Here is a 23,235-nt window from a genome sequence, read left to right as displayed (position 1 = left end):
GGATCTTTGTTCTGTTTCTCAATCTGTATCACGACGATACTGTCCTCACCTGAGCTCGAGCCCATTAATCCATGTACTGTCAATAGGTAAGGCCTCTCGCATTTACACTTTCAATATTACATAACCTAATTTGATGCGGAAAGAACGATATTTCTTAGAAAAACTTCATTGGTACAATGATTTGTTTCACGACCTCTAGTGGCCATCGAGAGTTTCTGTTTTATAATTAGGCCACCATTTTGACAAGTCCTTTATGATCTTCCTGCTATAATCGCCAGCAAATTGCTATCTGAACAACCCCCCAAAAAAGTAAACCCCAAAAACTGTTTAATACAAAATGTTATTACAAGATTATAGACAATAATGGTTTAATAGAAAGTTTTCAAGTGAAACTGGAATGTGGGCAACTGCCGTTTTCATGGCCAAATATGGAAAGTAAAGCTCAACTGTTTATGTTTGCTTTTGTGTAACAGATATAAACCCACATTTCAGATATTATTTCATTGTAACATTTGAATAAGAAATTATTTATGATATAGAAATTAGCTTTAACCACAGGAATAAGATACAAGTTTTAGCCATAGATCCCAAAAGAAGGTAAAAACTTGGCATGCATCAATGCCAGAGCACAACAGCATAATATTTCAATGTATCCAAATGTCCACCAAGGAAATTTTACATTGCACTCATACCAGAACAATGTCTGACAGTAAATACATGACAGTATTCACTCAGGTACAAATAGAAATAAGCAAAATGAGCATTAACATCAGAGAAAAACTTATTTCCTTCATTAGATGGCATAGGGAATGAATCATGGGTCACAGTGTAATGTTTTGCATCTGTTAGGGGACCATTCGACTGAACAGCAAATATATTTCAAGACTTCATGCAGGGAAGAGAGAAAAACCTCCTGAATAGGAACAGCAATCTCTCTGGCAATACTTACAAACAGTATAAAATGATTTCTCCAAAAACATGGTGCAACAAATGCCACTGTGACACTCAAATTCAACAGCTGCTTGTATTTTCACAGTGTTGTTTAGCTAGACAGGATAAAGTGTTCTGGAGCTACACTACTACTAAAGCTGCTCTTCAGTAGAATTTGGCTCTTGTAACAGAAGAAAAACATACTTTAATCTTAATTACTGATGGTTGTTCTTCATTTTTGGTTACTGGAACAGGAAAAAAAATTATGAATATTAGCAACAGTATTTGAATAAAAAAAAAAACGTTAACACTGCTTAAAAAATTTGGGGGAAAACCCTCATACAAGATTGAAAGAAACTAAGAAAATGGCAAGCAAGATGAGCTAAGGATCAGTCTCTCCTCTTTCTCCACATTTAGCAACACTTCCTCTTCTCGTTCTGTGTCTGAATGGGTCAAGCTCGAATCACAAGTCAGCATCTATAAGAAATACAAACAAAAATCTCCCTAATTGCATATTTAATACCAAAAAAGTGACTCAATATTAAATTATATTTCAACTTATGCAACATACATAGATTTGCATAAAAATACATTTACAAAATATTACATTTTTACAAAGTAAAAGAGTCTAAAAGGCAATAATATTAAATATAACATCAAATGTTGAAGAGCAGCTCAGATTTTTTTGGCATGGCTTACTTGCTTGCTTTAATGTCTGTGTTTGTAATGTGCTCTTACCGTGTTTCTCACAGGTGTGGGCCGTCTCATTCATCTCCCTGCTTCTGCATCTGCGCCTGCATCTTAGCGATCATCTCCTGCATCCGCCTCAGCTGAGAGAGACACACACAAACACAATCACACACTGAGCTTCACACTCAAACAGTTGTTTAACAAGTTCAGCTTGTTTGGTTTGAGAGACTGTACCTCAGCCTCCTTCTCCTGCAAGATTATATCCTTGTCCATTTCCTCTGGCTGCTCCGGACCCTTCCTGCAAAACACAAAGTAGGTGTGAGGGGACGCACACACAGCTGTACTGAGCAGTGAAGTTTAATAAATGATCATTTACGATGACACAGATCTCACAATTACTTTATTCTGTTGGCAAAACAACATTTCTAGGGCTGTCAAATGTTGAAAAATTATAATTGAAATAAATGCCATGTAGCTTAAATCATTTATTCAGAATATCGTTAAATATAAAATAAATTTAGATATTTATACTTTAACTAAAGATATTAAATTATTGTAGCAGGCATATAATTATACTTATAATTTATTTATATATATATATATATATATATATATATAGATAGATAGATAGATAGATAGATAGATAGATAGATAGATAGATAGATAGTTGTGTGCACACATACACATACATAATATATATAAATATAATAATATATGTTATATAAACAAACTTTGATGTTAGAATCGATTAATCGTGTGTGTGTATATATATATATATAAATACAAACATATTCATGTATACATAAGAAATATTTGCATGTATATACTTATATATATATATAATTATAAGTATAATTATATATATTATATATATATATATATATATATATATATATATATATATGTAATTACATTTTTTTCTTAAATATATACATGCATGTGCATTTATATATACAAAATAATTATACACAGTACACACAGTATATATATATATCATTAGCCTCATAGCATATATATATATATACACATCTATATCACACGATTAATCAATGTACAATTCAAGTAAGAATTAAAAATTATATATAATCTTATAGTGATAATAAAAAAAAACATTTTATATGCCTGACAAAAATGTAATACATCTCTTATCTCACAAAAAAGTCTGGCATTTAAAATTTAAGTGCTCTGATTATAGGAAAATAAGGGGCAGTAATTGTTTATTTTTGCTAATTTTGTAAAAACAATATATATATATTATTTGAATTGACAGCCATTGAAATTACACAGCAGATTTACATTGTGATTGAACAAAAACTGAAGTAGTAAACCACCGGCAGAGTGTTTTGTGATGCAGAGTTTAGGTAAGAAGGAAAAGACAAACCCAAGTTAGTAGTGCAAGCGTGTAACAAGCTGAGCAGAAAGTTACTTTGTGAGTATTTGTGTGAGCGAGAGTGAAACAGTGTTTTAGCAGTGCTAGCGTCAGGCTGAAGGACAGGTGGAGCTGTGACTGAGCTCCCAGCAGTACCTCCCCCTCCTATCCTCTGATGAACACAGATCCCACAGCTTGCTGCAGATCCATGAGACTAAGTCAACACAGCACACATTACAACTCAAGATTTCATCTCTCTACAGTCCATGGAAGACAGTTTATTCAGCTTAAACCAAAGCTGCTCTTCTCCTTTTATTTTTGCTATATGCTGACTGCTTATGTGCGTCTTTAGCAAAAATGAGAAGTGACTATGTAAAGTTGTGCTATTTCAATACATCTGCTTAGTCCTGCCAGTGTTGTGATTTTCAAATAATCTGACTCCACTCACAAAGCTCTGCTTTTTTATGGAGGTTGAGGGAGGAGGTGGGGAAAGACAGGCAGAGCAGTACGTACGCAGGCGACAGAGGCAGAATGTAACCATGGGAGGACAACCTGCCGCCTCGTTTGAGGCGCTCCGAGCGGAAGTTCTCATAGTGAAGGTCCTGAGTGACTTCCTGCAGGTCCTGCATGTGGGTGCTGCACAGATGCCAATAACCATCATTAGACAATAACAACAGTGACTGAGGATAAAGTACATGATCTTAGAATGAATATGAGGCTGAGAGGGACAGAAGTACAGTCCATTTAATGTTTAAAGGTACAACTCAGCATTAAGTTTTATCGACTGAGTGATTGACTCCAAGCTTCCTCACAGCCTCATTTTCATTTGTGTAAAATCAAGAATTTTAGAACATTAAACAGAAGATAACTTAAAAGTTATTCACATTAGCATGGTGCGAAGTTTAAGGAAGTCGTTGTGTTCTGGGTTTTCCACCTCCACCACGCCCCATGGATACAAACGCCCTCTCACTTTCTTCCCTTTAGCCTCGATCTGCTGGTTGGATCCCACCACGGCAAACGGTATGCTGGCCTACAACAGAAAGACCACAGGAAACTTATGACAGAATGCGGCCTTGCTTGGATCCTTAGTTCGGTTTCTTACTCTTCTCAAAAAAAATTATTAAAAAAATAATTTTCTCACCCTCATGTTGGTCTAAATTTGCTTGACTTGTGTTCTTCTAGTAATTCTTTTTCAACATTTAGTCTGTTCTTCACATAAATCTACAATACGACTTGGAATATAGTAAACAAATCATATGGACCACTTTTATGATATGCTATCATTCATTGTTTTGGGGCAGCAAGTTATTTATTTGTTTATTAAAGTCTCATCAAGGCTACATTTATTACAACAATACAATTTAAACAGTAATATTGTGAAATATTATTCCAATTTAAAATAACTTTTCTATTTGAATATAGTTTAAAACAAATGTATTCCTGTAATGGTAAAGCTGAATTTTCAGCATCTTTTTCTTGAGTCTTCAGTGTCACATGATACTTCAGAAATCATTCTAATATACTGATTTGCTGCTCAAGAAACATTTATGATTATCAATGTTGAAAACAGTTGTGCTGCTTAATATTTTTGTGAAATCTGTTATACATTTTTTTTTATTTGATGAATATAAAGTTTTTTTTTTGTAATATAAATCTTTTTTGAACACTGTTGTCTTTACAGTCACTTTTGATTGATTTAATGTGTATTTGTTGAATAAAAGTATTAATTTCCTTTAAAAAAAAATCTTGACCCCAAACTTTTGAATGGTAGTGTATTCATGGTGCTTTTATGTTTTTTGAAGTTTGAAACCAGTAAAAAAAAAAGAAAAAAAAAAAGAATTATGCTTTTGTGTTCTTTATGAAAAATACTCAAGTTTGTCATCATATTCTCACCTTCATTTTGTTCTAATTTTAAAGTTTGGCTGAACAGTCTCTTTAAATTAAATGAGAAAAATAAGACCCACATACCTTGAGAATCCTGGTCTGCTCTTTGAAATCTTCATCCTCATCGGACTCAGCATCAGGGAGGTGATAGATCTTAATGCCGTGCTCATCAATTTCATCCAGAATCTAGAGCACGTAAAGAGACGCATATAGCCAACAAGACTTGTAATCAATCCATGTTTGAAAAGAAATCTGAATGCTTACTCTGCGCTTGAGTCTCTCCCTCTCCCTCAGCGTCAGTGTATCTGCTTTAGCAATAACAGGAACAACATTCACTTTGTTGTGAATGGCCTTCATGAATTGGACATCGAGAGGCTTCAGTCTACAAAATTGGAACATGAGACAAGGAAATCAGCCATTTAAACCCAGACAAGAACTATGCGAACACTTAAACCTACAACAGTGGAAGGTGTCATAAAAAGTGTCTCAGCTGAGTTAAATATAAGCTCTCACCCGTGACCCAGAGGGGAAATGAAGTAAAAGCAGCAGTGCACACGGTTGTCCACAATGTGCCTGCGGTTGAGTCCGCTCTCGTCATGTAGGTAGCGTTCAAACTGGTCATCGATGTATGCGATGATGGTGTTAAAACTTCCCAGGAAAAGACAGAGCATCTCTTTAAACACTTACAGAGACAGTTATTTACAAGCAACAGAAACATTTAAGGAGTTTGTCAAATATAGATTTAAAAAGCTCCATCCAAATGACAAATGTATGAATGATCAGGGATCTTCAACTTTAACCACTTGTTTTTAATGTTGGGATCTTCTGAAGGATATACAGAGCAGCGAGTGCCACATGCAGCCAGCAACAGCACATGGTTTGACCATTTTTCCCACATTTTACTTTTTATTTTTTCTCTTGTTTAGAAATGATAGCATCTGTCCTGCTTTCTCCTTATTACCACGCCGTGATTGGGTGGGCCATTTCTCATCACCCAATAGGTATCAGTAAATTTCATTCTAAATCATTTTTGCAGCTTGTTGTACATAAATGCCCTTTACCGGGGGGAAGTTTTGAGTTCTGAATTCTACATTGTTTTCATCGCTCATCTCAAAAGTTCAAGGCAAATTTGATTCCTTATGATATAACCCCTTAAAAGAGTCTCAAACTAAAAAGTATAAGAGTGCAACATCCGAAAGTAAACCATCCTATTCAAAATCCCCAAGAAAAACTACTTAAATATTAGTTCATATTCTATGAACATAATCAACAATAAATAAATAGTTTTTTATATTTTTAAATGTATCCATAGTATTTAATTTGATTATGTCATTGCAATGAATCAAGAGATTATAGTTCTTTCCCGATGCGGTTTATCAATTCAAAAAACACAAAGAATGGACTTGCTAACTATATAAACAGTAAAATTAACGTACCAACTATGATTTAAACAACAGTTCAAATAAAAGTTTTACAAGTGTGTATAAAGACTTTTTTTAAATCCCTATGGGGAAAAATGAATGGGAAAAATACTTCCGGAACCAAGGCCTCTGAAAAAGTGCTTTGGGCCACTGTTGCACTCTATAACATCTATGTGAAAACAACGACATGAAAAATGCACTAGGCCTTCAAGAAAAAAAGGCTAAAGCAATTTTAACATGCACTGTATCATGTGACTCTGGTCTGGTACAAAACCAGGGCATTAAAATGTCAATTTTCACTTGTATAATAGTTATGTGAGGGCATACATTTCCTTTTTCAGACATGAGCACTTGAATATCCTCTCTTTGCTGTTTTTGTGCTCAAGTGGGTCAGGGAGCAGTCAGGAAGAGGTCACACATGTTTCCTGTCTCACCACTTCCACACTAGCAGAACAGCATTCCCAGAGCTCAAAAAAAAGAAGGAAAAAAAACACACCTCTTCCTCCATTCCTCTCTCTAGTCGTCGTGTCTCCTACCAAATACCGTCTCCAATTACACTATCCAGTGTCTCTTGTCAACCAAAGTTCTCTCAAAGAGAAAGTTCACCCAAAATAAATCTCTAATCTATTCAACCTCACACCATTCCAGATGTTTAAAACACAAAAGAGGATTTAAATAAAACAATCCAACAATCCATCTTTGTGAATACACTACTGTTCAAAAGATTCGTTTCAGTAAGATTTGTTTTTAAAGTCATTTATAATTTTATTCAACAAGGATGCATTAACTAAAAGTGACAGTAAGGACATTTATAATGTTACAAAAGATTTCCATTTCAAATAAATGCTGTTCTTTTATTTTTTCCTGAAAAAAGTATCAAGTTTTCACAAAAATATTAAGCAGCACAACCATTTTCAACATTGATAATAATAATAAATGTTTCCTGAGCACCAAATCAGCATATTAGAATGATTTCTGAAGGATCATGTGACACTGAAGACTGGAGTAATGATGCTGAAAATTCAGCTTTACCATCACAGGAATATTTGTTGTAATAATATTTTGCAATATTACTGTTTTACTGTATTTTAATCAAATAAATGCATCCTTGGTGAGCATCAGAGACAAATAAAAAATCGTACCGACCCCAAACTTTTGAATGTTAGCGTACATATAAATGCGAGTGAATGGACACCAAAGGTCCAAAAAGCACATACAGCCATCGTGACTAATCATTACGAGCTCAGTGAATATATATCACAGTCTTCTGAAACAAAACACTAGGTGCGTGTAAGAAAAATATCAACCTTTCTCTTGCATTACATGGACTTCGTTTTCACTTTTGGGTGAATTGTCCCTTTTCAAAAAAAAAAAAGAGCATTAAATGGGAAATCAAGCTAAAACCAAACAACATACACAAAATGTATGATGACGGTATTTGAGCTGAGCGTATTTTTAATGACCATCAAAGCAATTCTCACCAGTCCTGGCTGTTGATGGCGTCACCGTATCCAGGCGTGTCGACCACAGTGAGACGCAGCTTCACTCCGCGCTCCTCGATCTCCACCGTTGAGGCCTCGATCTGCACCGTGCGCTCAATTTTCTCTGTACAACAAGAGCACATGTAAAAGATACATCAGACAAGGCTCAAAAAACAAGGCTGAGGTCCAACCTTCTGTGCAAAACTTCCTCATAAATATCAGGCCACTATTTTTACCCTTCCCCATTATAATGTTTAAAAACCTGAACAATATTCTATAACATCTGATGTAATTTCATCAGTGTTGAAACTCTCACCTGCAGCACCAGGAATGACCCTCTCCGGGTAGAGATCAGTGAGGAACAAGCTGTTGATAAGCGTGGACTTCCCCAAACCCGACTCACCTGAAAACAGAAGAAGCATTAATGAAGAAACATCAACTCATCATATCAACTATAAAAACACTTTAACAGGCAGATTGTTTCTCTACGCAACTAACAAAGAGCAGAACATCAAAGTGTTATATGCAATCATCACGGGCCTCATTTATAACCGTTGCGTACGCACAAAACAGGCGTGCGCCACTTCCAACGCATAAATTGTGATTTATAAAAACAAACTTGGCGGAAAAAATTTGCGCACCTGCACGCAAATTCTGACCCATGCTTACGAACATTTTAGAGACGGAGCAGTTTGGCGACACCGATGGTGAGCTGAGGGACTGACGGCAGATGAAGAAAAAACACTTAAAATCTTCATTATGAGTCCTAATCATAAATACAGTGCATGTTCACAATAACAGTTTAAATAAATAAAAGAATGATTTTAACTATGTTTTACCTCTAATATACACATTTAGATTAAATATGCCATTCTCATTAATGGAGTAATTAAGCACTTTTTTCACTTTTAACATTTTTTGTATTCTAATAAATAGAAATATTTGTAGTGGATGCAATGGTTTTGAACACTTTTCCTGTGCATTCTGTTTTTTAATGTTTTAACTACAACGAGGATTGCTATGGTTATTTCGGGGTAGGTGACTCATGTGCGCACAATCTTCTGACTGGGATTTCTAAAGGGAATTTTGCGCAGATTCTAACGCACGCATGGTTTAATAAGTCTGAATATTTTTGGGCGTACGTACGCCATTTTTGGCTTTCGGGCACTCGTACACTTTTAGTAAGGATCCTACGCACAGTTTTATAAATAAGACCCCAGATCCTCGAGTCAGTGTTTTTGTTCTCTACGTCCATCATTTGCTGAAGCTGTGCAGCAGTGAAATGGCTCGCGGCTGAGGTTCTGCATTCCTCTGTGATTTATTTTAAGACGATGGGATGACTGTACAATGGGCTCTGCTGAGCGGGCTCCCGGCCACCCTCCCCCCACAGCAGATCTCATGTGTGTGTCAACATCTGTACACATACACACTCACAGGGCTGATGGGAGAGTCCTATCGCCTTAAAAAAAAAAACTACGATTCATCAGCGCTGTGCTGCTGCCAAAGACTTTTGTTCCCACAGTCACTTTCACTACACAATAACAATAACACTAAAATATAACGTTTTCCTTCCAAACATGGAAGCTGCTCTCACTGATGTTTCTAGAATGAGACATTTCCCCATATGTTCACACACAGTTGTATTAATGCTGTCTTCATGTGCTATCGGAAATTCTTACTTCACACTTCTGAAGTCGTGATTATGAGCTTGTCACGTTCAAGTGCTCTGTTGTCAGATAGAACAGGAATCATGGAGGTCACCAGGTTTATTGTTGCCTATTTATTGGGGAAATCTTATTAAAGCCGAAATTATATTTAGCGCCCCCGTTTGCTGACAACTATATTAACATTTACCACACTATTTAGATCAGGGGTGCCCAATCCTGCTCCTGGCGATCGACTGTCCTGCACAGTTCATCTCCAACCCTAATCAAACACACCTGAAGCAACCAATTAAGGTCTTCAGAGCAAAAGGCAGGTGTGTTTGATTAGGGTTGGAGATGAACTGTGCAGGACAGTCGATCACCAGGAGCAGGATTGGGCACCCCTGATTTAGATAGTCAGCTTGCTCACGATTCTTGAACCTCTGTCAAATACAGGCTATTTTTGCTGTGTATTCAAGGCTCAATGCTAAGGATTTTTTTTTTACTGACCCATTTTACTTACTCTGCCAAAATTTCACTGGCCCCACCAAAAAATATAAATAAATAAATAATAAATGTTATTATTGTTTTAACCCATGTATTATTGTATTCTAATAAATAAGCCACCAACATTTTTGACACCAGTGAAATTTCACAACTCTTGCTTTTAATTTCAATACCACAGCAAAAACTACTATAAAGTTCAAACATCATTGCAGAATGCAGACAAGTGAATAGTCAGTAATAAAATAAGAAGAAAAAAAATTACAAGCAACAGCACAAAAAAAAACAATACAACGCAACAAAGATACAAATTAAATAAACAGTGCTTGAAGTTTTTCAGGTAGGTCTAACAGCAGTTAATAAAACTAGTAAAATAAATAATATTGCTTAGTCTTCACGGTATAAATTAAATATAGGTTAATCCTTGTTAAAACTACAAAAGATGTTCAGTCAAGATCAGTGAGCGATTTTTTTTTGTTTGTCTTTTGTTGGTTGATTATGACACAAACAGCATTTAAGTATATTAGGCTGCTGTCACTGAGACTGAGACTCGCCAAGACGGGCTTTTTGACACTTTTGTTATGTGTATTTTTCCATGCAAGCACAAGAAGACGTGAATAAGAACTCCATTCACTTGTGGAAAAACACACACAAATGATTGACTTTTGTTACGATTCAGCACTGGCCCAATCGGGCAAGTGGCAATTTTACGACAATTTTACAAGTGGTCTTTTGCGCTGACCCCGGCCCATCGGGCAGCCCTTATTATCGAGCCCTGGTATACAATATGCTTCAAATTGTTATTCAAGTATGTACTACTTTAATAAAAAGACAAGCTGCTGTAGCTGTTGTGGAAAAACTAATAAAGCATACCAGTCACAGCAGCAATCGTTCTCCCCTCTGCCATGTTTAAACTCAACTCTGCCCAACTCAGAAATCCAGGTATCCAAATGATCTCAGAATTTCCCAGTATTAAATACGAGTTGAGTATTACTATTGATATAATTGTTCATGTCCAATTTCCGAAAAGGAATCTCGTATTTACGATAATTCTGATAGCATGTGAAAGCAGCATAAGCTGTAGGTTTTACATTATTATTGGCAAGAAAAAAAAAAAACTTGGTTTCTCATGGTTAGGATATAAATCACATCAAGATAAAAATGCTGTACAGCCTACAGAGTCTTCAAAATACAAATATCATGAGCAAAAGGTTTAGACTAATTATTTTAGAGAGATTCATATTTTTTACACAGTAGAAGATCAGGGAAAAAAATCTTCTTAATTCAAGTAAAAGTGAATTTGTCACTATATTATGGTTGACATAAAAATAATTCGTAATATTTAGCGTAGAGAAATTATGTAGATGGCTTTTCATATAATTAAATTTGTATTTTCATTTTATGAAAAAAAAAAAAAAGATGTTCAAAAGTCTCATTGGTGTATATTGGTAATATTTCCAAGTTTATCAGACAAATTCAAAACATCACATCGATGCTACTTACCCACCACCATGAGAGTGAACTCAAAGCCCTTTTTCACTGATTTCCGGTGTACCTGGTTTGGCAAATTCGCGAACCCCACATACCCAGGAGTCTCTGGGTTTGTAAACTGTCCCTGCTGATTACAAGAGAACAGAACAATCGATGAAGACGCTCATTCAAAAAGCCTTACTACACAGCTCTCTAAAATACTCGATTCTCTCAAATCTCTCTCAAAACCATTTCTTTGCACATCAACATAAAACCCAAACCCTGTGCAACATCCACCCGTCAGCTCTCATTTCCTTACCTTCAGTTTTTCAGCTTGAGACATTTTGAGCTCGAACCAAACCTGCAAAAATAATATTTTTTTAAACCAAGCTTATTTACAGTATGGATGTAACCACATTATATGAGAGAACAAATTTAAGTGTTAAAAAAATGGACCATCTTTATGTCTCAGAACAAGTTGAACCTACATGTACGAGAAAGCCGTTGATAAAGTGAATAGTTTCACAGCTCTACAGGAACAGGAAGTCAGTTCCTGTCTGCGAGCATCAGTCTCACCACAAACCTGCACCAGCCATTTTAAGAGCACTAAAAGCAAGGACTTGTTTACTCATTTTAATTCAAATAAAGAAAGTATATTGTATTTTTGTTGAATGCAGTGAAAGGAAGAAAAAGACCTCATTGAGTTTGAATATTATTGTGGTGGACATGGGAGGGTCTTGGAGTCAAAAAGGATGAGCATCACTGATTTAGACGTACATATCCTTGTAGAAGTGAAACAATAGGTTTTAAGACACGTTTGGGACTCAAACATGATGAAATGCTCCAGGCATGATGATATGAACTCGAGAGCAGACAGAGACCATATAAATCAATATAAATCAAACGTGCAGAGTAACGTTAGACATTGATGATACGATTTAGAGATAAAACGCTTGTTTGTTCTGTACTCTGAACAGTGTACTCTTTTTATAATAATCCACAAACGTACATTATAAAAACATGAAATGGTTAGAACTGATATGATGCAATCAATGTGTCTTATTCGTACAGTACAGCTCTTTTTAAAGTAACGTTACATGTTTAAAGTAGCTTTACAAGTAACGTTACCAACAGTAAGCAAACAGAAACGACTGGCAAGGAAAAACATAACGTGTGGATCTGTAGTGCATAACAAAGTGCGTTTTGTTGTCGTGGGATGATGTAGGATTGTGGTGGTTTGATCTCTTTCTCGCGCACTAGTGGCGATGACACACCTCTGATAACGGAGCTCATTCACAGAGGTTAAGAGTGAGTGACACGCTAATCTTCAGAGAAGCAAAAGTCACGCATCGGATAAAACCTGACCTGTGATCTGAGACACAGAAATAAAGTGAATAAAATAATTAGATATACCTTTCAGGCGCGGAAAATCTTGAATTTGGTACTGCAGGGGGTTGAGGAGTCGAAAAGCCCAAATTCCTGAGATTCCGGAACTCTCACTGAAGCCGCCAGCAAAAGCACAAGTGTGAAGTAAGAAACTGTAAAGTCTCATTGCTACAAAATAAAAGTCCCATCACAGATGAATCTAAATGTTGCTTACAGTCTCAGAATTTATGCACAAACCCGTCCCATTTAAATTGTTATCAAAATCGGGCTATTACAGTTTCTGTGTATTTGATTTCTTCCTCTTCCAGATTTCATTATATGGAGGATTTTTTATATGGAGTTAAAAAAAAAGAAAAAAAGAAAAAGATTTTAGCTCTAAATTTTGTTCTAAACATATATCAAGTTTTTCAACAACTGATTCTTCAACAGAACATTTATTTCAGTAAATTCTCTGGATGTAAATTCTCTGGATTTCATAGTGTACATTTTAATTTCATAATTCAATATCCAGGGACGGATTATGATTGCAAAGGCAATTATCTCCGAAGGCCACCCAGTTTGATTCCACTTTATTCCTGATGTCAGAATTATATGGAAAAAGTGGGTACATGTTGTCTTTGTATGCTGTGTGGTTCAGGAGACAAGAAAATCTGCATTTTTCACCACTAGCGCTGACATCACTTCAAGATGGCCGCCAAACAAATCCCATGGGACATTTAGTTGACCTCGGCAACATAAAAAATTCTTACCTAGACACCATTAGGGTCCCAAAAAAAAGGTTACAATAAAATGCCAAACGGGTACATGGGAACCTGTTTCAATAGTGCTGAGGAATGTGATCCTGATAGTGCAAAGGACTTACTTAAAGATCTAGCACAGTTGGAGCAAGGAAAAAGAAAAGCTTTGGATGATACAATTACATATGGAGAATTAACAGAAGTAGTAGTTGTCTATGGGTATAAATTATTCTAATTTGTGTGTCATCTTTTTAAGGTGTTAAAGAGTTTTGGAATTGGTGATCAATTTTATTTCAAATGTTAAATTGTTATATTCTGATGTATCAGTGCAAATTAAGGTTGGTGGAGGAATAAGTGTCCCAGTGACAGTCACAAGAGGTATTAGACAGGGTTGTCCTCTTTCTGGACAATTATATAGTCTTGTAATTGAGTGTTTGTGTAAGTTAAGGAGAGATCTGGGTGGTTTTACAGTTGCAGGTGTAAAGAAAACTTTTAAAGTGTATACTGTATGTCTGCTTATGTCGGTGATATAACTGTTTGTATTTTAGGACAAAATGATGTAACAGCTTTGGAAACAAGCATTAAGCAATATGAGATGGCTTCCTCAGCTAAAGTTAACTGGGAGAAAAGTGAGAGATTTATCATTGGGCGGTGGAGAGACACCGGACCTCCAAAACTTCCAGGATGGCAAAAGTGTAGGTTTTGTAGTGTTGAAGAAACTATGGAACATATGTTCTTAATATGTTTGAGACTCTGAGTTATTTTTAAGCTGCTTGATACTTGGTTTCAGGGTTTTGGTGAGGACTTCTCCCACAAAGTTTTTATTGGGGGACTCAAATACAAAGTGTCGATAGAGGAAATGTGTGTTTATTAAATTATTTAATTGGTACAGCAAGGCTTGCAATGTGGAAAACAAGGAAAAATAATGAGTTGGAACTTGGTTCACTGTAAAATCCGATTAGTTCAGCTTACTCAAAAAAAAGCATGCAAACCGATTGCACTTAAAAAACTAAGTAACGTGAAATAGGAATAGTATGTAGTACTAACAAGTGCATGTCTAGTAGTGTACACTTACAAGAGAGTTCCAGTAACTTAAAACTAATTTGTATAGTATACTTGATTATTTATTTTAAATGTACTCATTTATGCTAGTTGTGTTAACTCTGATGTTTTCTGTATACAACTTGGAATTACTGAGTTTACTTTACTTGTTAAAACCATGCAAACCGATTGCACTTAAAATAGCAAGTAAGCTTTACTCCAATAACTTAAGTGCTATCAATCATCTATTATCATTGAGAATACTTTCACAATTTTACAAAGATAACATTTACAACTGGACAAATAAATGTAAGACAATGATACAGTTCAAAGGTACATTTATTGTATTTGTTTTCTAAACAACTGACACAGGGGTGGTCCACACAAGTTTGCAGTGGGGTATACAATTTATGTAAATAGTCACTTTAGGTTTTTACATTTTTTTGAAAACAATAAAACTGAAACACTTTATAATAAGGTTTATTAGTTAACATTAGGTAGTGTATTAACTAACATGAACTAACCATGAGAAATACATTTGTTACAGTATTTATTAATCTTTGTTAATGTTAGTTAATAAAAATACAGCTATTCATTGTTCATGTTAGTTTACAGTGCATTAACTAATGTTAACAAATACAAACTTTGATTTTAATAACGTATTAGTAAATGTATATAAAATCTGAATAAAAATAAATATATTTGAGACCATACCCTGACTCTAACAGATTCTCAACAAACAGCTTTAACAATTCAATACATAACAATGACTCACTTCAATCAATAACACTTCGGAGACCAAACTTGGTATATAGAAGTGCAAAAAAAGTGGCTACATTCATTAATGATGGAATAGTATTTCATAATTTAATGGAATAGTATTTCATCGTTTAAGCCTAAACGATGAAAAAGCAATGTCTCTGACACACATGTACATTAGAAATTAATACACTGACAGATTCTTAAAGGGTTAGTTCACCCAAAAATTGTAATTCTGTCAGTAATTACTCACCCTCATGTTGTTCCAACCCCGTAAGACTTTCGTTCATCTTAGGAACACAAATTAAGATATTTTTGATGAAATCTGAGAGGTTTCTGTCCCTCCATAGACTGCAATGTCATTGCAACTTCCAAGGCCCAGAAAGGTAGTAAAGACATAGTTAAAATAGTCCATGCGACTACAGTACTTCAACCTTAATGTTATGAAGCAACAAGAATACTTCTTGATGTTACAATGACGTTGCGGTCATTGGGGGGTAGAAAGCTCTCAGATTTCATCAAAAATATCTTTATTTGTGTTTTGAAGATGAACGAAGGTCTTACGGGTTTTGAATGACATGAAGGTGAGTAATTACTGACAGAATTTTCATTTTTGGGTGAACTAACCCTTTAACTTGCTCATGAACTAATGGGCTGACAATTTTAAACAAGTGGCTTAGTTTCCCTTTTATTTTTCTATCAACTAATCTAATTCCACTGTCATAAACAAATGTAATCTAATGCCAAACATCAATCTTGCACATTTGATTACTCAACAGGAGATTGTTCAAAGATTGCAGTTTTGGTGAGAGTTTGTTCTGTCTCAAAGCAAGCATCAATTTCTGAATGAAGTTTAAAGTATTTTTCATGTCTTTTGGGTAATCCAAATTTAAAGCATAAGACAGACCAAAATAGATGCAAATTGCCTGAGGCAGGTTCTGCAGATTATCCATTACAATACCTCTCTCAACAATGATGGCAGTAGACACTGGGCAAAGGTAGAGTTTATTTAGAGAGGGAAGTTGACAGTCAGCACCCCAACAGATAGTTGTGCCCAGGCTTCATCAACATCACCTGAATGAAACCAAACAATAAAAATATTACAACAGAGAAAAGTGAAAAGGCATTTATAATTTAAAAATGATTTATAGTGAATGGCTGTATATTTTAATGATGGATAGATGCACTTTTATCATGGATGCATTTTGATGGACTTCAAAAAAATATTAAAAAGCTTATAATGATAAGCCGTTATAAAGCTTGGATGAGACAGGACATTTTCTAATATAACTCTGATTGTATTCGTCTGAAAGAAGAATGTTATATACACCTAGGATTACTTGAGGGTGAGTAAATCATGGGATAATTTTAACTTTTGGGTGAACTATCCCTTTAAGTATGCAAGGTATTGAATTAAAACTACAGTAAAAATAATTTTGTTAAAGGGTTACTTCACCCAAAGATATAAATTAAGTCATTAATTACTCACCCACATGTCATTCCATACCTTTGAGACTTTTGTTTATCTTCAGAACACAGATGAAGATATTTATTATGAACTCTGAGAGCTTTCGCCCCTTCATAGGCAGCCTAGGCATCTAGCACTTTAAAGCCCCAGAAAGGTAAGAAAGACAAAGTAATCCATGCAAATTTAATGGTATAATCTTAATTTTATGACGCAGTGCGAGTACTTTGTTTGTGCAAAAAAACAATATTCCACTTTATTTACAAAATAACTGACCTGCAATGCATGTTCAAGAGGACATCACAAAGTATGTGTGTTTTGCTCATGCATGAGCAGCCAGTTGTTGTTCTTTGAACAATTCTATAAGATTTAGTAAAACATTTTTGTTTTTGTTTTTTTACAAAAAGCACTGCTTCAAGTTGCTTCATGAAATGAGGTTAAATCACTGGAGTCAGATGAGCTACTTTAATTATTTATTTAATTGCTGTCTATTGAGGAACAGAAAGGACTCGGATATCATTAAAAGTATCTTCATTTTTTGTTCTGAAGATCAAAAAAGATCTGAAGATCAAAAAAGTGTCATTACCATTATGCCTTTAAGTGGAGAAGTGACTATTAAAGGATTAGTTCACTTTCAAAAAAAAAAATTCCTGATAATTTACTCACCCCCATGTCATTCAAGATGTCCATGTCTTTCTTTCCTCAGTCAAAAAGAAATTAAGGTTTTTGAGGAAAACATTCCAGTATTTTTCTCCATATAATGGACTTCAATGGCAACCAACTTTTCAAATGTTCAAAGAAGGTTCAAATGTCAGTCTGAATGCAGATTTAAAGTCTCTGCATCATCTTTGTTTTAATTTATTATTATTTATTTATTATTATTCTTTTCGACTGAAGAAAGAAAGACATGGACATCTTGGATGACATGGGGGTGAGTAAATTATCAGGAAATTTTTATTTGAAAGTGAACTAATCCTTTAAGATTACAGTCCACAGTTAAAGAGTTTATCAACAAAACCCCACAACACTTTAGACAACAGCTAGATAGATTGTAAGCAAAACCATGATCAACTCAGAATAATAATAAAAAATTAAGGCTGCAGTAAACTCACCCCTGTATTAATTTGCTGCATAAGCTCATCTAATTTCTCTCCAGTACTTCTTGAAGACTTGAAGATTGTGACAAAGTGTGGTGTGTAGCGATCCACAGCACCATAAAAGTTACTCTGCAGTCTGCAGATCTGTGGGGACTATCCTGTTAAACTCTGCAACACAGAAAAAAAAGAAGAAAAAAAAGCATGGGACAGTGTGGAAATCTTTCAATGAACAATTATTTTTGACTTTTCTGATCTTTATAAAAAATATATTTCAATGCATGGTCAGGCCAACAGGCCAATTCTAAAGCCAAACCTAAACAGAATTTGGTTTCTCATAAACCAAAAAGGGGGGTGGAAAAGGGTATGAATAAGTACTTACTTGTCTCTCTGTAAAAAGAGCTGGCCACTGCTCCATCTGCATCCACAATTTCACGTCTTCGCATTGAGAAGGTCTGGTCCATCTTTGATGCAGTGATAAAGCAGTTGAGTTTGAGTAAAAAAAAAAATAAAAAAAAATAATCACTTTTACAGTGCTTGCTGAATCTGAATTTACTCAATTTAAAAAATAATAGTTTAATGCTGTTGTGAAATCACAAATACTGTCAAAAAGCATCACATACATCACATAAGCTGCAGGTTACCTTTAACTGTAGATGTGCGCATTTCACCAGATTTGGAACCTTAATAATTTATAAACCAATGCCAACAGAGGAGAATGCATCAGTGAAAATGGTAAAAAAAAAAAAAAAAAAAAAAAACATATTCTTCAAGCTCTAATTATCTCAATTATTTGGTAACGTTAGACATTAAGGAAATCAGTAAAAATTGGCGACAGACAGTAAAAAAAAAAACATTCACACAAAAGTCGCATGCTTGATTACTCACCTTATTATTATTCCAAAAACGTAGCGAAGCTCCAGATAAAAATGTAGGTAGTCTGTCAAAGTCTTTCCACATCTGCAAAATGGGCGCCGAAAATGAAATACGCACAGAATCTATTGCGCATGCTCTCACAAGTGCCGCCTCTTCTTCTTTGTTTTTTCTGCACATTAGGCATGCTTTAATTCACTGCTGCCTCTCACTGGTTTAGTAACGTCATTGCATCCTTTGTTGCTACTTGCTTATTTCAAGTAAGCGTCACTCAAACGATTGAGTAACTTGTTATTTTCACCCTGCAATTGACTGTAACTCAACAAAACCTAGTAAGAAGTATGTATTTTTTATTACTGAGTAAAGTTTACTAACTATATGTGAGTCAGGAAAGCTATTGGATTTTACAGTGTTCAACAGATGCAGAAATAATGTTGAAGTGTATGGTAAAATCGAATTTTCATATTGTAAACTGATTAATAATGTTGAGAGTTTTTCAGAAATTTGCGATGTTAATGAGGTTTTATGTGTTATTGATGATGGAGTTTTATTTTTTACTTTTTACTTTTAATTTGAATTGTTGAGGTAAAATGATACAGGTAACAATGGTGTCTAAAATCCTGGATTTAATGTAATAATAAAGATCTGTTTGTGTAAGTTGAGGGGTCACAACACTTCTCATAATGGGAGTGGGGGGACGGATTTCGATAGCTGTTGGATTCTGTTCCCCCCATGTTTCTTACACAGTGAGGTTCTAATATTCATCAAACTGATGCTGATTAATTGTCCCTGATAGCCTAGTGGTCTGTGCACTAGTGTTTAGCATTGTAGGGCTTTGGGTGACCCAAGTTCAAATCCCGGCTTGTGATTTTTCTTGATCCTATACTGTGGTATAATAAAAGGCAAAAACTCCCCTTTTTTTTCTCTTTAAACTGATGCCAAGCTCCATCCACACACAAAATACAATCAGCATTTTTTTAAGCCAATACATCAACACCTCTCATAAAGGGATTGGGGGAACGGATTCTGACAGCTGGTTTGTTTGCCGTTGGATTCTGTTCCCCCCATGTTTCTTACACAAAGAGGTTATAATAGGTATATAAATGACGCTGGTTAAGCTCCATCCACACACAGAATAGAATAAACATCCATTAAGCCACTACATCAACACCAATGGGAGATTTCGACAGCTGGATTGTTTGCCGTCAGATTCTGTTCCCCCCATGTTTCTTACACATGGAAGTTCTAATTTTCATTAAACTGACACTGTTTAACCCTCAGGTGCTCCTCATTTGGCTGTAGCTCGTTATCTTCACGGTCAGAAGTGACTGGACATCTAAAAATTAAACTTCCTCCACCCCAGTAAAACCAGTGAAATTTATTTTTGTTCAATAATATTTTTATCTTTTGTATTTTGAAGGGATTTGATGATACTTATTAATATTTATGCAATATTTATGGTTAATTTTTGCCATTGAAAATAATTTTTTAAAATATTTTTTCAATTAATGCAGTATTTCAGATTAACATATAGAGACTAGGCCTTTTAAATCCTTTTTTTTTTTTTTTTTTTTGCGTCACGAAGTCAGATTAGCGCCATCTGTTGATAGAAAATAAAATAAAACATGTAATTTCATGGTGTTACCACTAGATGCCTGTAAAGCTCTATATGGAGAGGCTTGTGAATTCTCTAGTTGTTTTTGGACAAAATTACTTACTTTTAAGATGTGGATTTGAATGTATTTTTTAGAAATTCTCAAATAATACTTTTGTCAAGGTTTATAAAAAAATAAAAATAAATTTTGATGTGAAGTGTACACGTTTTTGCATTATTATTACTACATTCAAACCTGAATACAGATAAAGCATTTTGTTACAGGTAACATTACAATTCAATAAAAAAAATTACAAAAATAAACAGTAATGCTTTATCACAGCTTATTATTATTTATATTATTATTAATAATAATAATTATATTAATAATTGTTATTATTATTAATAATTATATTAATTATATATATAATAATTATAATTATTAATTATGTTATGTTTTTCACTATTGATGTTTTAGAGTTTCACCCCTTCATTGCTGAGCACTTTTTTTTCTGCATCGTGGCCAATTTGTAGAGAAGTTTTGTGTTTTTGTCGATTTCCCATTCATTTCCTATGGTCGGTCATTTTTGACCGAAGAGCAAAAGTGTGACTATTTTTTTTATGACCACTTAGCCTGCTCGAATCATGCCCTCAATTTTTTTATGTGTTCACATTCCTAATGCCATAAAAAGTCACCAAGTTTCTTGTGATTTTTAAAAATTCAAAACAGATAATTTTCCGGTCAGAAGTGCCGAAGAGTACCTGAGGGTTGGCCCTGATAGCCTAGTGGTCTGTTCACTGGCATTTAGCATTGTTGGGCTATTGGCAAACTGAGTTCAAGTCCCGGTTTGTGGATTTTTCCTGATTTCATAATGTGCTATCATAATAAAAGGCAAAAACTCCAAAAAAATATTCTTTAAACTGATGCCAGATAAGCTCCATCCACACACAAAATAGAATCAGCCTTTTTTTTAACCCACTAATGGCAAATGTAATTATATAATTGATTTTTCATTTTCATTTTGCACCAACGTTGCACAAATGTAATGGAAAATGTAAATTTAAATACAGAAATGTATTGCCATTTTACATATTGCATTGTCATTTTGCATATTACATTTCAAATTGAATATTGCTACCCAAATGCTTCCATACTATACAAGGTCTTGTCAAAGCAACTAAAGCTTTGACAGAAGCTTTGAACAGTCAAAGCTTCTGTTAAAGCAAAAAAAGAAAAGCAGTGAAAATAAATAAGACCTTCTGGATTGAACATTTAACTGTAATGACATGACACTGATATGTGACCACCAAAAAACTGCATCTCTGCATTCTGTACATCCCCCATCAACTCATACTGAGTAAGTATAGCAATGCTTACAGGGCACCTTTCACTAAAAAGCTCAGTTTAATTTGTTAATCTGTGGCACATTTGAAATCTTTAGCCTGCATTTAGTGCTTTTCGCAGAAATGCCTTATTGCAAATGTCTCTAACTGACTGCTGACTGCTGTGATTTGGGGCTTGCAGATAGGCAGGCAATAATGTCCTCCCGCTTTATCTGCAGTATTAATTTCACAGGCGTGAGAGAGTGGCTTGGGATAGATCAGGACACCTCTCAGGATTTGAGCTGTCTCCTTCATTCCACCAACACATTTTTACCACTAATATTTCCATGAAAGGCTATTAAAGCAAAGCTTGACTTCTCTCAAATATGATTAAAATAAGCACAAGCTTTATCCCCCAGAGCAGAGGAAATCTGTAGGATTGGTTTTCAAAATGCACCACTTGAAGGTGTCACCATAGTTCTTTACCACACCGGAAAAGGTCAGAGGTCTAAATATCTCTATGAGACAACATATAGTGTTGAAATTGCTTGAAATAATTTTTTGTGATGTAATTTTTTTTAGATAAATCATATCAGAAGTTTTGCACCTTTTAATGTAGAAATTTTCCACCTATGCAATGTTAAACCAAAGTGACACTTTTGAGAGAGAAAAATAAATACATAAACTTTATAACTATATAATAACTAACTGCACAAGTGTGCACACCCCTGAACTAATACTTAGTAACACTACTCATACCCTAAACTAACTTAGTTTTAATTGCTGTGTAGACTTTTTTATATCCACTGTATATACATATTCATATATGCAGTGCATTTAATTTCTAGAAGAGTTTTTAACTTATCTCTTTTTCTCATCTTTCCATCTCATTTCTGTAGGCTACCTATCAAAAAATGTTTTTTTTCTCAAGCGCTGCATTTTCCATCTAATCCTTCTAAATGTCTTCTGACATGATATATAAAAAAGAAATGGTATTTTGAGTCCTATAGTGTACAGCAACACTTTTGCTTGGAGGAGAAACGGATTATAATCAATTTGTGATTTTGGCGAGTCTCACTAATCACGCATATTGTCATATTAATTAATAATTAATTAATTAATTAATTATTATAATTTAACTCCCTGAGAGTATACAAAGCATCTGAATATATTCAGAACACATATATGTATATGACAATACAATTGACCCTTGACTTTTTACCTGCTGCAATGGTCAAATATTTTTAGTTAACATATTACACATTTACTCATTTGAAACCTAAATCAATTACATTGTTTCCATAGATAGTTTATTTTTTGTCCTTATAAAAAGATGGGTGTAAATTTAGAGGTGTATGCTAAGCTCTTTTCATCTTTGTCATTTGAGGCAATGAAAGAAAAAAAGCGGGATATAGATTTGATAGCTTTTCAAAGGGCATATTATCTACCTGTAAAAGGCAAATAAAAAAGCAATCAGCTTCACAGCATGACCAGTGCCTCCCTGTGTCAGAAATCCCTCAGTGCAGAAAATAAAATCTCAGGCTGGACACAGCAAATCCCTAGCTGTCCTC

The 23,235-nt window shown here is 34.7% G+C and overlaps 1 protein-coding gene and 1 long non-coding RNA gene across 3 annotated transcripts; both read right to left on the bottom strand.

Annotated features, from left to right (window-relative positions):
• Positions 1–351: 351 nt before the first annotated feature.
• Positions 352–12,923, bottom strand: septin2 (septin 2). Of its 2 annotated transcripts, none has more exons than XM_084120146.1 (13): positions 12,806–12,923; positions 11,712–11,753; positions 11,426–11,540; positions 8,092–8,178; positions 7,776–7,899; positions 5,387–5,521; positions 5,138–5,255; positions 4,958–5,059; positions 3,874–4,019; positions 3,542–3,625; positions 1,855–1,918; positions 1,669–1,760; positions 352–1,407 (listed from the first exon to the last, which is right to left on the bottom strand). In XM_084120146.1, exons 2-12 carry the CDS (start codon positions 11,733–11,735, stop codon positions 1,695–1,697), a joined length of 1,065 nt encoding a protein of 354 aa, XP_083976272.1. In that variant the 5' UTR covers positions 11,736–11,753; positions 12,806–12,923; the 3' UTR covers positions 352–1,407; positions 1,669–1,694. The 2 variants fall into 2 exon arrangements, with proteins under 2 accessions (XP_083976272.1, XP_083976273.1); XM_084120147.1 differs by lacking the exon at positions 12,806–12,923 and adding an exon at positions 11,881–12,114.
• A 1,976-nt stretch (positions 12,924–14,899) lies between these two features.
• LOC311087422 lies at positions 14,900–18,390 on the bottom strand. Its single transcript, XR_014607271.1, has 3 exons — positions 18,257–18,390; positions 17,893–18,045; positions 14,900–16,389 (listed from the first exon to the last, which is right to left on the bottom strand). It is a non-coding gene; the product is annotated as an uncharacterized lncRNA (long non-coding RNA).
• Positions 18,391–23,235: the final 4,845 nt, after the last annotated feature.

This window comes from Abramis brama, assembly GCF_963993115.1.
Source record: "Abramis brama genome assembly, chromosome: 7".
Lineage (NCBI taxonomy): Eukaryota > Metazoa > Chordata > Actinopteri > Cypriniformes > Leuciscidae > Abramis > Abramis brama.
The sequence above is the reverse complement of the archived record's forward strand: the minus strand, read 5'-3'. Positions and strand labels throughout refer to the sequence as shown.